The sequence below is a fragment of the Microcaecilia unicolor genome, chromosome 13 (genome assembly GCF_901765095.1).
Source record: "Microcaecilia unicolor chromosome 13, aMicUni1.1, whole genome shotgun sequence".
NCBI lineage: Eukaryota > Metazoa > Chordata > Amphibia > Gymnophiona > Siphonopidae > Microcaecilia > Microcaecilia unicolor.
The window spans coordinates 16,167,067-16,183,781 of record NC_044043.1 but is presented as its reverse complement, the minus strand read 5'-3'; the positions used below and the strand labels follow the sequence as shown (position 1 = coordinate 16,183,781).

Sequence of the window (16,715 nt, the reverse complement as noted above, 5' to 3'; positions counted from 1 at the left end):
CATTGTGTGATTATTTGCAACTTGCACAAAAAATACTGTTAATTCATTTTATGTTATTCACATAGCAAAGAAAGCCCTAGTAATCTAAAACTATTATGACCAGGACAACATTAAATTCTATTAGCACAAGGAACAGTAATAAAATGCCTCACCTGTCAAGATCTTGTGATACAGTGGACGATGAAGCTGGTAATAAGGTAACAGTACTAGAGGAATCAACACAAGAACATTCACTTCTAAGAGCGTCGAGAATTTCTTCATCCTGTGAATTATCTGAATCCACATGCTTGGCCTTATCTTTTCCTGCCCTCAGCTCTTCTTCTGATAAGGGTTCAAGTGTTTGAATATTTTCATGAGCATTTATCAAGCTCTCCTCTTCATCCATCTCAATTTTGTTTTATTCTACAGACTTATCTTAAGAATAAGAAAAATATTTGTCAATATATATGTGATAATCAGGGTCTTTTAAAAATTATTTTGGTAAGATTTACACAGCTTTCAATTGAGATTTTTCACACACTGTAAATGATTCACACATCAGAAAATAGTTTTCTGTCCATGAGCTAGGATTTGTATTTGTAAAAAAGGCCAGAAAGTCAAATCTACAAAATAGCACAATTAAATCTAGAGTTACATAAAATAACCAAGGGACATTTTTTAGACGTTTAATCATGTTGATATGTTTTAATTGGTTTTACTATGCTTTAAAATCAAAATATCTAAGAAAAAATGCTTTAAACATGCAAGCTGGCATACATATATGAACAATTTTGAAAAGGTGCTATTTATGAGTACACAGGTGTAATACACAGATTTGAAGGCGATGTATTCTGAGTTTAAAAGTACAAATGCACTTATCACAATAAAAAAACTTCCCCATTGGAATTTAAATCTGCTCTGAGCAAGCATAACTGTCAGCTAAGTGTTCATTTAAACATGAAATTTGGAAAAGTGATTTGAGGAGGGACGCCTTCTTACCTACTGTGTGTTAAAAAGCAAAAAAAAAAAAAAGTTTTAAAGCATGTCTCCTTAACTGGCTCCTTCTGGATGTGCAATTCTGCAAAACGCATTAAGAGTGATATGAAAAAGCTTTTCCCCCTTCCTCCTGATTTCTTCTACTATTACATATGTGCGACGCTGGTTTCTTATTAAAAAAATATATTAGACAAAAGGAACCTTAGTAAATACAAAATAGGTTTAACTTCATTTAAGGAACTAAAGTTATCCAACATCTATATCACCCACGTGAAAAACTAACTGCCCCATTAATCAATTAACACAGAAAGAGAAAAATGCAGGCAGATAGACCATATCGCCTATCCAATCTGTCCATCCATGCCATCTACTATCCCCTTTCACTCCCTTAAAGATCCTATGTATTTGTCCCAATTTTTCTTAAATTCTTATACCATTTTGTCTCCACCATCCACTGTTGTTCTAGGAATTCACCACTCTTTCTGTGAAGTATTCCCTCTGGTTACTCCTGGATCTGTCCCCTTTCATCTTCATCCTACCCCCTCATTCCAGAACTTTCAACTGACTGGCCTCCTGTGCATTCATGCCACGTAGGTTTTTAAACGTCCATCTTATCTCCACTCTCCCACCTTTCTTCTAACGTATACATACTTTAAGACTGTCCCCCATATGCTTTATGATGACCAACGACCATTTTAGTAGCTGCCCTCAGGACCAACTCCATCCTATTTATATCTTTTTGAAAGCGGTCTCCACAATTGTACACAAATATTGTACAATTGACCAAGTTTAATTCATAATTAGATCTGATTAAGCACAGCCAAGCTTGATTGCAGCCAGGCCTGTTAAACTAAACCTCACCGTGAGCGTGAAGTAGTTGCCACAAAGTTTCTAAAATTAAAAAAAAAAATAAAACACAACTCTATGCCATGATCAAAGGAAATTCCAGAAGAGATGAGAAAAAAAGTTGTTGAAATACAGTAGTCTGTCATTTCTAAAGGTCTGGGAATCTACTGAACCACAGTGAGCGCCATTATCTGCAAATAGAGATGACTAGAACAATGGTTACCGTCCCAGTAGTGGATGGCCTGCCAAATTACTCCAGGAGTGAAGCAACAACTCATACAGAAGCCTCAAAACTTCCCAGAACATCTAGATCTCTCCAGCCTTGGCTAAGGTCATTTTATGACATCATAATGAGAGAGAGACAGGGTAAAAATAGGATTTGTGGGAGAGTAGCAAGGCAGAAACTACTGTTATCCAAGAGTAACATCAATGCTTACCTCACATTTGCAAAAACATACCTCGATGATCCCCAGGCCTTTTGGGATAATGTCCAATGAATAGATGAGTCAAAGTGAAACTCTGGACCTCACAAATCTCATTATGTCTGGCATAAAGCAAATACAGCATTCCACAATAAGAGCATCATACCAACAATCAAGTATGGTGTGATGATGTAGGGATGCTTTGCTGCCTCAGGACCTGGAAAACTTGCCATTACTGAAGGAATCATGAATTCCCTACCATACCAGAAAATGCTTCAAGGAGAATATCTAGTCATCTATCCTTGAGCTGAAGCCTAATTGAGTTACGCAACAAGAATGATCCCAAACACAAAGACCAAGTCTGCATCTGAATGGCCAAGGAGAAACAAAATTAAAAATCTTCCACTGGCCTAGTCAAGTCCTAACTTGAACCCAATAGAGATGTTATGGCAAGACTTGACAAGCAGTTCATGCACAAAAACCTACAAATGTATCTGAATTAGAGAGTTGCACAGGGACAAAAATTTCACCCATCCCCACTAGAATCTAACCCAACCCATCCCACTAAGGTCCATTCGATCCTCATACATCCTTGAAAGTAATCTCCTCCATCCCCATCCATACCCTTAACCTTCAGTAGTTACTCTTTTTTATTTAGTTTTTATTGAGTTTTAATTTAAAAAATAAAACACACAAACATCAACCAAACAGGCATAAAACCCAATACCCCTCTCCCCCACCCCATTCCCCAAACTCAAACCAAGAGGCTGACATCCAAGGAAGAAGTCAATAAGCAAGTCAGCTCAAATACAGGGTTGGAAACCCACTAACAAACATTCTAAGCAGAGCTATACAGTGTTCCCTATATGCTGCTGCCTCTCAAAGTCCTCATGGTAGTGCAAGATGTGGAGAAAAAGAAGACTGCACTCATCAACAAGCTAGTTGGTGGTCTTATCTAGCATGAATTGCTCTGCATGTTCTGTTCAAGGGTAGAAAGATACAGCAACCCAGCCTCAAATGCTTTCCTCCGGAATTATAACAGAGGAACATTAAATGCCATACTGGGTCAGATCAAAGATCCATCAAGCCCAGAATCCTATCTGACAGGCCAATCCAGATTACAAATACCTGGCAGGATCCTTCTTGGTGATAGGTACCCAGGGCTTTACCAGTTTATCATTTTGTAATTTATGTATTAAATTTGTATTTTTGATTCAACCATGATCAAATTTGCAAAACTGATTTTACTTATCTCTGTACGGTAGAAATCTTCAATCTAACGTGAATTTCCAGCCTCAAATAGATTCAAAATAAGGCTGATTGACTTAGTTTGAAAAAGTGTATCAGATAAAATCTTCTGCAATGCTATTACCTCTGTCTGCAAAAGTCTCTCAGTCATTTCTGCTTGTTGGAGGTAGGACTTCCACCTACAGGCAAAACTGGTGGCGAGTGAAAAATGAATTTCAAACTCTTTCAAGTAAGTTTATCTATTGCATTTGTATCCCACATTTTCCCACCCATTTGCCAGGGGCGTAGCCAGCCTTCCGTGGGAGAGGGGTCCAGAGCCCGGGGGGAGGGGGCACATTTTAGCCACCCCCGGCGGCACCCCCCCCCCCCCCGCCGCGAACCCGCCGCCGCTGCAGCCTACCTTTACTTTTGCTGGTGGGGGATCCCACTCCCCGCCAGCCGACGTCTTCCTCTTAGTCGCTTCCTGCTCTTCAATTTGTTTGCTGACGTCCTGCACGTACAGGACGTCAGACTCAGAGAACAGAACTGTTCTCTGAGTCTGACGTCCTGCACGTAATTACAAATTGAAGAGCAGGAAGGACTGAGAAGACATCGGCTGGCGGGGAGTGGGATCCCCCGCCAGCAAAAGTAAAGGTAGGCGGGGGCGGGTTCGCCGGGAGGGGGGGTCCTGGGGTGAATCTGCGGGGGCCCCGGCCCCCTCAGGCCCCACGTAGCTACGCCACTGCTATTTGCAGGCTCAATGTGGCACTTCAATGCACTGAATCCCCATCCTCTGCCATGCAAAATTTAACCTGCGACATCACTGGCCAACCCTGTCCTGTGCCACCGGGAATTCCAGGGACTCCCTCATCTCTCTAGCTTCAGCCAAGTCAGCAGCAACTGGCTACAGCAACAGACCGTGCACACGAACTATGCAGTGATGTAGCTGGGGCCTCCAGTCTTCTGCAATGCTATTGTTAGATTGGAATAATTCTACCATACTTATGTAAAATCAATTTTGCTAATTTGATAAGATCATGGTTGAATCAAAAATACAAGATTAAATACATAAATTTAAAAGTGATAAATTGATAAAGCGTAAATCTACTGGGGAGTTATTTCTTAAGTCCGTGAAGAAACAGAAGTCCATCTGCAGTATGTGGTTCTAACTGTGATAGTCTATCCTCAAGAACATGCCCAGACAATGAAAAGGACTGTTCAGATGAAGTGCTGGCAGCAGGAACTCCAAGGACTCGTCTGGCAACTTCAGAAAGATTTTTCCACTTTGTTGATTTTTCCTTCCAGTAAGATAAGATATCATCTGTGATTTCATCAGTAGTAGTCAAGTATGCATCCACCTGAGGGAAAAAATGGCATTGTAAAACAAAATTACTGTTCTACAAGTTTTAAATTTGATGGCGAAATTAGGTCTTACCGATAATTTTCTTTTCATTAGTCCTTCTCCCTATTCCAGAACCTTCGGGACAGTTGTGTCCATCAACCAGCAGGTGGGGATAGAGAACTGAAAACTGAGCTGAGATCTCTCTTGGCATCCAGTCCAGCTCCTCAATATTTACGTAGACAAGCAGTAGGGAGAAATTCAGAACCACCTTAAACAAATGGCAATGCCATAACAGGTCTATGTAAGCCACATTGAGCCTGCAAATAGGTAGGAAAACGTGGGATACAAATGCAATAAATAAATAAATAAACCAAGAACAGCAAACATGTGTGGACCTCTCATCTCTGGACAACTTGTAGAGAGCAAGCTATATGCAGGAAGCACCATGCACAGCGACAGCTGTTATTTGACCCATTACTTTTGCACCAAATAAACAGCTCAAAAACCTTGGGTGGGCCTCTGGAATAGTGGGAAGGACTAATGGAAAGAAAAATCATCAGGTAAAACAAACTTCTCCTTCCATTACGTAGCTTCCCACTATTCCAGAACCTGTAGAACGATCAAAAGCAATTCGTAGAGTGGGCAGGATCCTGGCGCCACCGTCCTGAGGACGGAAGCCCAAAACTGGCTTCCGAGCATACTGCAACATCCACCCTGTAGTGCTTGGTAAAGGTATGTAGAATCAACCACATCGCCACCTTGCAAATATCAACCAGAGACAGTAAATCTCTGCCCAGGATGTCACTGTACTCCTTGTAGAAAGAGTCTGCAAGGCCTAAGGAGCCTGCTTCTCCGCAAGCAAAAAGGCGACATAATAGTCTCCTTCAGCCATCTAGCAATTGTGGGCTTGGAAGCCATGAGGCCAAGCCTCCGTTTAGCAAAAAACACAAACTGTCTGTCCAATTTCCAAAAAATCTCATTTGTGACTTTCATATATCTAATGAGGACTCCACACACATCAAGAAGCTTCAAGAATACTGAGCCTCTTCATCCTCTCTGCAAAAAGGACGGAAGCTACACAGATACCACCACTTTCAGAAGAAAGGAAGGAACCATAAGCAGGGAGACCCCTGCCTCCAAAAAGCGAAGAAAGGGATCCTGACAAGAGAGCCTGCAGCTCCAAAACCCTACATGCCAACTCAACCACCAAGAACGCTGCCTTTAGCATTAAGATCTTTCAAGGAGCACTTCTGGAATGGCTCAAAAGGAGGCTTCTGAAGAGCCAAAAGGACTAAATTAAAGGTTCCATTCTGGACACAGTGTATGAAACTGAGGCTGCAGGCAGTCCGCTCCCCACAAGAAACACCTTCTGTAGTCAACCCTTGAAACAGGCCAAAGCTGCAACATGAACTTTCAGAGAATCCAACGCCAACCCTTTCTGAAGGCCTGCCTGCAAAAATGTTAAGATGTGCACGATCTGAACAGAGAAGAGGAAGAGTCCATAATCAGAACACCAGCCCTCAAATGTCCTCCAGAATCTTGCATATGCCGTAGAGCGTTTCTGAACCAGAAGCAAGATAACAATGACCGAATCAGAACAACCTTTTTGTCTCAACTGAGCCCTTTCAACAGGCAAGCCGCGAGACCAAAGGGGCACGGATCCTCCATGAGCACCGAACCTTGCTTCAGTAGGCCATATACCTGCGGAAGATGAAATGGACCCCTGTCCAGCAGTCGAATCAGGTCCACGTACCACAGCCTCCACATTCAATCCGGGGCTATGAGAAATATTTGACCCTGTGCAACGTGATCCTTTTCAACACGTGGCCTACCATGGATCATGGAGGGCAGACATCCAGTAGATGTCTACAGCCAGGGCTGGAGTAGGGCATCGATCCCCAGAGCCCAGTTCTTTCCAACAGCTGAAGAACTTGGGCACTTTGGCATTCCATTTAGTCGCTATCAAGTCCAGAAGCTGAGAAGCCCATCAGTCACTATCAGCTGAAACCCTAGCTGGATAGTTCCCATTCTCCCAGGTCCAAGTGCCTGCTGAGAAAGTCCACCTCCATATTCAAGGACCCTGCAATGTGAGCTACCCAACTCATGAGGGAGGCTGCCTCCACCACCATCAGACAACTGTGAGTTCCGCCTTGCTTGTCGATATAAGCCACAGTTGTTGCTCTGTCGGACAAAACTTGGACCGGGGCCCCAGCCAGAAAGGGAGTGAAATCGCGTAAGTCATCCCGCACTGCCCTGAGCTCCAAGCGATTTATTGTCACCAAGATTCTTGTTCTGTTCAGGTGCCCTGTGCCAGACAGAATTTATAATGAGCTCCTTCACCTGACTTGCTGGCGTCAGTTGTCGCCACCTCCCATTGTGTTATCAGAAAGGGAACTCAGACGGTCCAATTCCTGGGAGACAACCACCACTGCATACTCAGTCTAGCAACCAGCATCCAAAGATGAAGATCGTACTTCTGTGACAGCAGAGACCAGCAGATGAGAAAAGATTCCTGTAACAGCCACACATGAGCCCTTGCCCATGGTGTACCACTTCCGTAACTGCCATCACTGACCCTAGAACCTGGAAGATGTCTCAAGCCCTGGGCCTTCCTTGACAAATCTGTTGAACCAGTTTCGACCTGAACTCCATGTCTGTAATGCAGTTGGTCTACTCTTCTCGAAACTGATTGCCCAATGCAACAACTGCAGAAGACGGACAACTTTGTCCATTGCCGCCATGTTGTCTGAATAGGATGATGCACGAATAAGCCAGTCATGAAGTCTGATTCCCTGGCGCCAAAGGAAGACCGCCACCACAATTATAACCTTGGTAAACACTCTCAGAGTTGTGGCAAGACTGAAGGGCAGAGCCCTGAACTGAAAGTGATGGCCCCAGCACTGCAAAACATAGAAACATCTAATGAGGTGGCCATATGTATATATGCAAATATGCTCCCTTGAGATCGAGGGCGGTGAAAAAATTTCCCCCTTGAACCGAGGATATGACTGCTCTTAGGGCCAGATGCACTAAACCTTAACGACCCTTTACTGACCCTTAACGAAGAAATTTTCAATCGTAGCATGCAAAGGCCGTTTTCCGACGAAGCTAGCAGCTAACGAAACCGGAATGCAAACGAGAAACTACCACAGAAATGTTGACAATTCGGAATGCACTAACCATACCGACGATAGCAACGAATCACTTACCATCAGAAATTTAACGTGAGCTCAGACCTGTCGTTAAGGCCTGAGCTGTCATCTCCCAGCTGGCCCCTGCACCATAAAAATCGTGTTTAAAAAAAAAAGTGAGCTCCCAGTTTCCCTCTGCCTAAAATAAAAATGAAACTAACAACAAAAAAGGATCAGGAGGGGGCAAAGGCGCTCATCAGGAGCATCCTTCACGGACGGCCTTGCCCCACCCCGCCCGAATTCGCCGCTGCTCCCCGCTCCCCCCCCCCCCCCCGCTTCAAAACCAAAATAAAAATCAAACTAACTTTTAAGGCTACCCCGGCCCCACTCCCTTCCAGTCTCTTTCCCAGCCCCGCCTCCCGACATCCTCCACCCTGTGCCCCGCCCCCTCTGCCCCCTCCTGGGGTCGTCGCCGCCATTCCCCCCCTCCACCGGGCCCGTGCAGCGCCTCTGCCTCTGTGTGAAGGTGCTGCACGGGCAAGAAGAACAGCTCAGCTGATGCCTTCGCCCAGTCTTCTCGTTCGCGTCTCTCTCCTCCTGGGCCCGCCGAGGAGGGGAATGGCAGCGACGACCCCAGGAGGGGCAGAGGATGTCAGGAGGCGGGACTGGGAAAGAGACAGGAAGGGAGGGGGCCGGGGCAGCCTTAAAAGTTAGTTTGATTTTTATTTTGGTTTTGAAGCGGGGGGAGGGGGGGAAGCGGGGAGCAGCGGCGAATTTGGGCGGGGGCAAGGCCATCTGTGAAGGACGCTCCTGATGAGCGCCTTTGCCCCCTCCCGATCCATGCAACCTGTTTGGGATTTTTTTTTTTTGGTAGTTTTGACATTTGTGGCATGCACAGAGCAGCCAGCATAACGCTTGGCTGCTCTGCGCATGCGTTAGGGGCCGATTACCGACGGGGATTACACAGGTTTGATGCATTGTACTTTACAGTAATGCACCAAACATGTGTGACTTTTTTTTTTGGTGCATCCTTCGTTTTTTTAATTCGTTAGGGACTTTAACGTTTTAGATTTTTTTAACGTTTGGTTGATGCATCTGGCCCTTAGTGTCTTCATGCCTAAGCAGGACACTCTGAGGTAGCGGTTTAGTCCTTTGAGATCCAAGATCAGATGAAAAGTGCCTCCCACTTCTTTGGGACAATGAAGTAGACGGAATGGTCAGAAGGAAAAGTTTGCCTGTTTGTGGATGACACAAAGACAGCCAATAGGGTGGATACCCTGTAAGGAGTAGAAACCAAGAGAAGGGATCTCCAAGTATTAGAAGAATGGTCAAGGATCTGGCAGTTAAAATTTAATCCAGAAACTCAAAAACCCAGCTTAACAACTGCTTCGTATATTAACCATGAACTCCACAGCTGTCACCTAGTTTACCACAACCATACACGTAGTGGTGGAGAAAAAAGCCTCAGTAACGCCACCCAGCCACCCCAGAAACAGACTGTAAGGCATGGGCCCGGCGCACCATCATCTGGCTCAAAAAAACTCCACAATTACTCAGTGTTCCCCGGTATTCCTTGTAAACCGTTTTTTACTTTCACAGTGACACACCTGTGCATGTATTTCTTAGAGCACAGAATCACAATCGGTACTATTTATGCAGTTTGTAATAGGTCAATATCACATCATCCCTGCATTTTTACAATCCTAGTGATTACAGCCATAAACCACTTATCTTCAATTCCATCGTAGTGTTTATGCTGTCCGACAATTCACCGGCTTTAACCCAAGAGAGAGTCCCCGGTGCGAGGAGTTTAGTACACCATCTCAAATACCAATCCTGTGACTCCACTGATTAGTATTTGAGATGGTGTACTGAACCCCTGGATTCAGGAGAGGGACGTTGGGGTGATCGTGTCCGAGGATCTGAAGGTGAAGAAACAATGCGACAAGGTATGGCCGTGTCCAGAAGGATGCTAGGCTGCAGAGAGGGGTACAACCAGCAAAAGAAAGAAGGTGTTGATGCCCCTCTACAAGTCATTGATAAGGCCCCACTTGGAGTAATTGTGTTCAGTTTTGGAGAACACATCTTGCTAAGGATGTAAACAGACTTGAAGCAGTGCAAAGAAAAGCTACAAAAATGGTATGGGATTTGCGATGCAAGATGTACGAGGAGAGACTTACTGACTTGAACACGTATACTTTGAAGAAAATAAGAAAGAGGAGCGATATGATACACACGTTCAAATATCTGAAAGGTATTAATCCGCAAACCTTTTCCGGAGACAGGAAGGCTGTAGAACTAGAGGGCATGAGTTAAGGTTGAAGGGGGGCAGACTCGGGAATATTTATTTTTGTTACATTTGTACCCTGCATTTTCCCACTCATGGCAGGCTCAATGTGGCTTACATATTGTATACAGGTACTTATTTGTACCTGGGGCAATGGAGGGTTAAGTGACTTGCCCAGAGTCACAAGGAGCTGCCTGTGCCTGAAGAGGGAATTGAACTCAGTTCCTCAGGACCAAAGTCCACCACCCTAACCACTAGGCCACTCCTCCACTCATGTTAGGAATTATTTTTTCACGGAGAAGTTGGTAGATATTTAGAATGCTCTCCCGTGGGGGGTGGTTATGAAAGTGGTAATAGAATTAAAAAATGCATGGGATAAACACAAAGGAATCCTGTTTAGAAGGAATGGATCCACAGAAGCTTAGTGGAGATTGGGTGGCAACACTGGTAATTGGCCAGTGCTGTGCAGACTTCTACGATCTGTGCCCTGAAAACAGCAAGGACAAATCAAGGACAGGTATACATATAATGTACCATATACAATGAGCTTATCTTGTTGGGCAGACTGGATGGACCTGGACCGTACAGATCTTTATCTGCTGTCATCTACTATGTTACTATGTAATAAGAACCTTGTCTCCATTCGACCTGGAGAACTGCAACAATGGCCCAGAGCGCCAGCAAGGAGTCTACAGTGGCCTAAACCTCAACCTCCTTGGTTCCCTTTTGACAAGACTGCAAAAGGAGAGGAAGGAAGGAGAGGAGCGAACTCCAACTTGCAACCTTCTGTAAGAATATCAAGAACCCATTGGTCTGATGTGATTTTGGTCCTCCAAAAACTTCTGAAGATGTCCTCCCACCAGAAGAAGAGAAGAGTGGACCAGCCTTGCATCGCTGTGAAGCTCTGGAGGCATTAGGCATTCTAGATGAATGAGAGGAGGGCTTCCTGTCCGCATGAAACGAAGATTGGCATGCCTGAAAGTGGACTTCTGACCATATTGCTGACAACCAGGCTGGCAATCGAGAGCCCCTGAAGCCAGCAATCAGAGGCTTTCGGCTTATCCTCTGGCAACCACTGTGACTTAGTTTCCCCCCAGTTCTTTCACCAAGTTACTGAGATCTTCTGCAAATAGCAACTTGCCCCAAAAGGGAAGTTTAACTAGATACGAGTTTGAAGCTGCAACCGCTGTCCAATGCCACGACAGCGAAAAAGACATACTGCAGGCTATAACCTCAGCACTTTCAGAGCTCTCTCTCCTTCAACAATGGCTCCTCCAAATAGACAGACCACATCAGATAAGTAGGGAGAAGAAGAGATAGCCTCATCTGCCCACTCCTGGAGGTCTAAAGATCTCTTAAGAGCCCGAGCAGCAGTGGGGCGAGACATTAAAGTACTTTGCAGCAACTCTAACTGTCCCTGCTTCAGTACATAGGCCTGGTATAAGAGCAATATAAACTCCAGAGAAAACAAAAATTCCAATGCAGCTAAATGCTCTGTGGGGCCCTCGGGCTGCAAAATTACAGCCGCGCTCCAAGCATGATCTAATAGAGGCTGTTCCTCATTGCTAGTCCGCCTCAACAAAATAGCACCCAGTCCCTTGCTCTCCTGCATTAAACTGTGCATCAGCCCTGCCGGAGAGCCCGAAGACCCTGGCATATTTAAATAATGCACCAAATCTGAAGATATGCTGCCGCCACGAGATTCCCGGTTTGCATGCACCACAACACCGGCAGGTCCCACAGACCACCACTTAACTGCCTCGGTGAGAGTCGCCATTCAACCCAACTGTCAGAAGGGCAGCACATGTCCCAAGCAGTGAGTCAACATCCCACCCCCGCACCTAGTAGAACTTGCAGCCCTCCAAGCAGTTCTCAGTTAAACTTTTGTTGGACTTACCAGTGCTGACTGCTCCCCCCAAGCTCAGTCTCCAGAAATCTTACCACAGATGAGAAAGGCTCATGAATGATACTCTGTCCCACACTTTTTTTGTTGTTGTTGGGCTGGAAAAGGAGAGTTCCACAGGGAACAGGTGAAGGAAAGAAAAGTAAATCTGACAGATCTGAAGACCTCTAGATACAACTCTACAGACTCAAGCCAATATCAACTGGGGACCAGCTGACCAACTGGACCAGAAGCAAATCACTCAGAAGCAGAGTCAGAAAAGTGTGTCCACCCACCTGCTGGAGATACAGAACTGAAATCTGATCTGAGAGACATCTCTCTTGGCATCCAGTCCAGCTCCTCGGTATTTTCTATCTCCACAACTATCTCACAGGTTCTGGAATAGTGGGAAGCTACATAATGGAAGGTGTATTTAATAAGTAATATTGTCATCACAAATAAAAGTATTGAACTAAAGAAAATACATAAATACCTCTGATATATTTGAAGAAGATGAAGAATAGAGGTCTCCCAAGAAATTTTCCTCTAGTTTCATCTTCTTATTGGGTTGCTGCAAGGCAGATGAGTCATCTGGATTTTCTGCTGCTGGCAGCCTATCCACCATCTCTTTCAAGTTGGACAGTGCTTGTGCATATTCAGTTGGTGCCAATGTTTCAAGTTGGTTTAAACCGTGGATCCAGCAAAGCTGCAGTACAATGTAACTGCTGAACTATGAAGTATCTATTCAGCATGTTAAGCAGATGGGTTTTCAGTTGTAAGATGATGCTACTGTCAGAATCTTTTTGATGTGAACTGCTTTTGCAGCTTTATTTCGTAGGTAACACCAGATGCAATGAAGGGCTTTTGTAGGTAGAGAGGCATTTTGTAGCCATATCAACTGGTTCCAATACTTGAATGACATCAGCTAACAAATCTTCCTTGATATCAGCCAGCAGACGAAGAAACTTTGTATTAAATTCTGGCTCAGCGCTCAGTGTATGGAGATCTGTAAAATTTGTTACCATTGATTTCAGTGTTAATAGCACACTGTTCCACTGTGTTATCACACATTGCTTAAGTATTGTTACCAAATGATTGTTAATTTTTGTTCTTTTTGCCAATGTCACTAGTTCTTTCACGGTATCAATAAGTTTAGCTACCTCAGGTGGCAAACCAGTATCATCCAAATTTGTATGCTGCAGTCCGTGTGACAAAACGAGATTCAAATTATGACAAGAACATTCAATCCACATGTATTCTCGAAAGGCAGCCTTCATATTATTGGCACTTTCTGTAATGAACACATTGCCATGACGTTGAGCACTAAACTCATCCAGAATCGACTTCACTGTCAATTTTATATTTTCAGAGGTATGATTTTCATCCAGTAATCGAGTAGCCAAGATATATGACTCAATTTGCCAATTATCAATGTACTGTACAGTCACACTTATGTAGTTTCTTTGGTTGTATCTCCAGAGGTCAATTGTCACTCCAAGCTGTGACACTACAGCTAGCTTGTTGACGAGTGCAATCTTTTCTTTGTCCACAATGCCATCAAGATGACAAGAGACAGTTGAACCACAGGGCATGACTTGGTCCAGGTCAACATTCCCATATTTAGCGCCAATGGAGATGAGCTTTGATGCTAAATTTCTGAATCCGTCCCCATCAACGACAGAAAAAGGCCTGACATCTGTTGCACACATGGCGACCACAATGTCTGCCACCTCAGATTTGATGTTCATAGGTACTTTGTTGGTATTATTTGACAGAGAAAAGGCTGATATAGCTGTAATCTTTGTTGCAGGCATACGGTTTATACAATAGTCCTTGTGAGCCCATAAGCCATTGGTCCCATCACGTGATCTCCAAGCAAGAACTGTCTTGCATCTCGAGCAAAGAACAAATGGCACTTCTTTGCCATCAACAATTATTAATTTAAAAAAATTCCAAACTTCACTCCTACCCATATTTTTTGTATATGAAATACGATCACTGTTTGACTTAACAAGTTTCTGAACTTCGGCTTTCTTTTCCATTGCTATAACATAAAATGAAATAAATAGAAATGCTGCTGCTGCCTTGCTGGCCAAGGCTGGAGAGACGAGAGGGCCTGGATTTCCCTGCGGCACAGGAAGGAGGTTAACCAGCTGGATCAGTATGTAGTGTATGCATACGGTCTGCTGCTGCTGATTTGTTGGCCGAGACTGGAGCACACTCCTTTGGGTCCTGGCAGGGGCTCACCTCACGTGGTGCAGTGGTTTGAAGAGTTACAGCACCCAAGAGGTGGTGGTCTTTTTGGAGCCCTTCCCTGAGCAGGCACACAAACAGGTTAAATTTTGCAGGGCCTGTGGGAAGTTCTACCAACAAGCAGAAATTACTGCTGCAGGACAACTGCTATAAATTAAGACACTGCAGGTCTTACCTGAATGAACAGCAACCAGCACTGTTGGCTGCTTTTACTTAGCTAAATAAACCTGTTAAAAACAGTGCAATGCCTTCATTTTCAGTAATTCTGTCCTGCAGCATTTTTCTTTCATTGCCCTAGCTTTTATTTCTAAGGTACTTTATTTCATTTTTTATTACTCGTATGCATTTCAGTGTTAACGCAAAAAAAAAAAGTATGAAGTTCATTTTTTGTATTACACTGAAAAGTACATGAGTAGTAGCAATGAAATAAAATACCCTAGAATAGCTATTACGACATGTTAAATCTTTCATACACTCCCCCACCGTCACTGAACTATTTTCACTTTGATACATGAAGCTTCTTGCATGGAGAACAATTGTGAACATATGCAAAAAAGGGGGGGGAAAAAAGAAAAAATAAAAAAGTACTTTTTGGGAGTTTTCCAACTTTTTAAGAAATAAAATAGCATAAGTTTCCTCTACAGAAATAAGTAGAGCGGTGTGGTAGCCGTGTTAGTCCACTCTTAAAGGTTATCAATAGAAATCAAACAAAATAAAACATGGAAAAGAAAATAAGATGATACCTTTTTTATTGGACATAACTTAGTACATTTCTTGATTAGCTTTCGAAGGTTGCCCTTCTTCCTCAGATCGGAAATAAGCATATGAGAGAAACATCAAAGCCTTACTTTGACTGTCTGACAGAGTGGGAGGGTGGGGGCATGAATGGGGACATCAAAGCATTTCATTGATATTCTAACAGAATGGGTGTTGGTAGGTGAAAGGAGGGTAATAAACAGAGAAATACAGCTTTATGTTTTATAATGAGTTAGAAAACCCAGATCCTTATTAAGTCCTGTTTGTTGGGTGTCAAAATATTCAATCATTCTTATTTCAAAGGTCTTACGTTCCTGTATTGTTTTAAAATTACCTTTCAGTATTCTTACTGTGAAATCACTAGTGCAGTGTTCTGGTCTTGTGAAGTGTTGGCCCACAGGGGTGGGGGCCTGACTGGCACCGGCTATTTTCATGTGATGTCTGTGTAGATTGAATCTTGTCTTAAGCATCTGGGCCTGTTTCTCCAATATAGCATCCTTCGTTACATTTCTTACACTGAATGATATATACCACATTGGAAGATGAGCATGTAAAATAGTCCTTTATGTTGAATATTTTTCCTTTGTGAGATATTCCCATCCCCACCAGTGCTGGCCTTCCGACAGCCACCAAATTTAAAACACAAGTTGATCAAAAGTAACTTCCAACACAGACGGAAAAAGAAAAGGGCACGTTCCCGTGTAACACAGCCATCTGCAAACTATGCCAAAACATTTCACAAGACCCCACAGTCATTCACAAAGTAATGCTTTGATGTTTCTCTCATATATACTATCTGCTACCTCATTTGCTTATTTCCGATCTGAGGAAGAAGGGCAACCTTCGAAAGCTAAATCAAGAAATGTATTAAGTTATGTCCAATAAAAAAGGTATCATCTTATTTTCTTTTCCATGTTTTATTTTGTTTGATTTCTATCGATAACCTCTAGAGAAATAAAATTCTAGTTTGGCGACCCTTTCACTGGGGTCAAAATATCTGTGAATGAATCCAGTTGTAGGTTTTATATGAGTAAGCAGAATGTGTATTATTACATTCTACCTATGATTAAAAACATAAGAGCAACAGTCTACAAGGAGGACCTGTAGTGCCATTGCCAGACTGAACTGAAGCAGCAGAACAGATCTCCAGTTAGGAAGGAGGACACAAAGCTGATGGAGGTGCAGACTAGAGAGTTGCATTGGGACAAAATTTAATCCGTCCCCACTAAAATCTCCTCCATCCCAGCCCGTCCCCTGTACTAAAGTAACTCGATTTGAGCTAAAGCTGCTAGAGCTCATCAGCTTGGAGAAAAAACAGCTGAGGGGAGCTATGATAGAAGTCTATAAAATGATGTCATGTCTACCCGTTCCACTCCACTCATTATTTTATAGACTTTACCGCCTTTACCACAGTTGATGTCATTTCTACCCGTTCCACTCCACTCATTAACTGTGGTAAAGGCGGTTAGCTTAGAAGGGTTTTAAAAAGGTCTGCACAGCTTCCTAAAGGACAAGTCCATAGACCATTATTAAACTGACTTGGGGAAAATCCACTGCTTATTTCTAGGATAAGCTGCATAAAATGTTTTCTACT

At 43.5% G+C, this 16,715-nt stretch overlaps 1 protein-coding gene across 3 annotated transcripts in view; it reads right to left on the bottom strand.

Moving 5' to 3' along the window:
• Nucleotides 1-16,715, bottom strand: part of TAF1D (TATA-box binding protein associated factor, RNA polymerase I subunit D) — an 89,675-nt gene that overhangs the window by 61,178 nt on the left and 11,782 nt on the right. The window contains exons 1-2 of one of the 3 annotated variants that reach the window (XR_003939921.1): nucleotides 3,372-3,749; nucleotides 153-414 (exon numbers count right to left, since the gene is read on the bottom strand). Coding sequence is in view for 1 of the 3 variants with exons in the window: in XM_030186117.1 (XP_030041977.1) it covers nucleotides 153-385 (233 nt within the window). In the remaining 2 variants the exon portion in view is untranslated. Of the gene's footprint in view, nucleotides 1-152; nucleotides 415-2,044; nucleotides 3,750-16,715 lie in introns of those variants that run through there. The other 2 variants (XM_030186117.1, XR_003939920.1) reach the window with 2 other exon arrangements.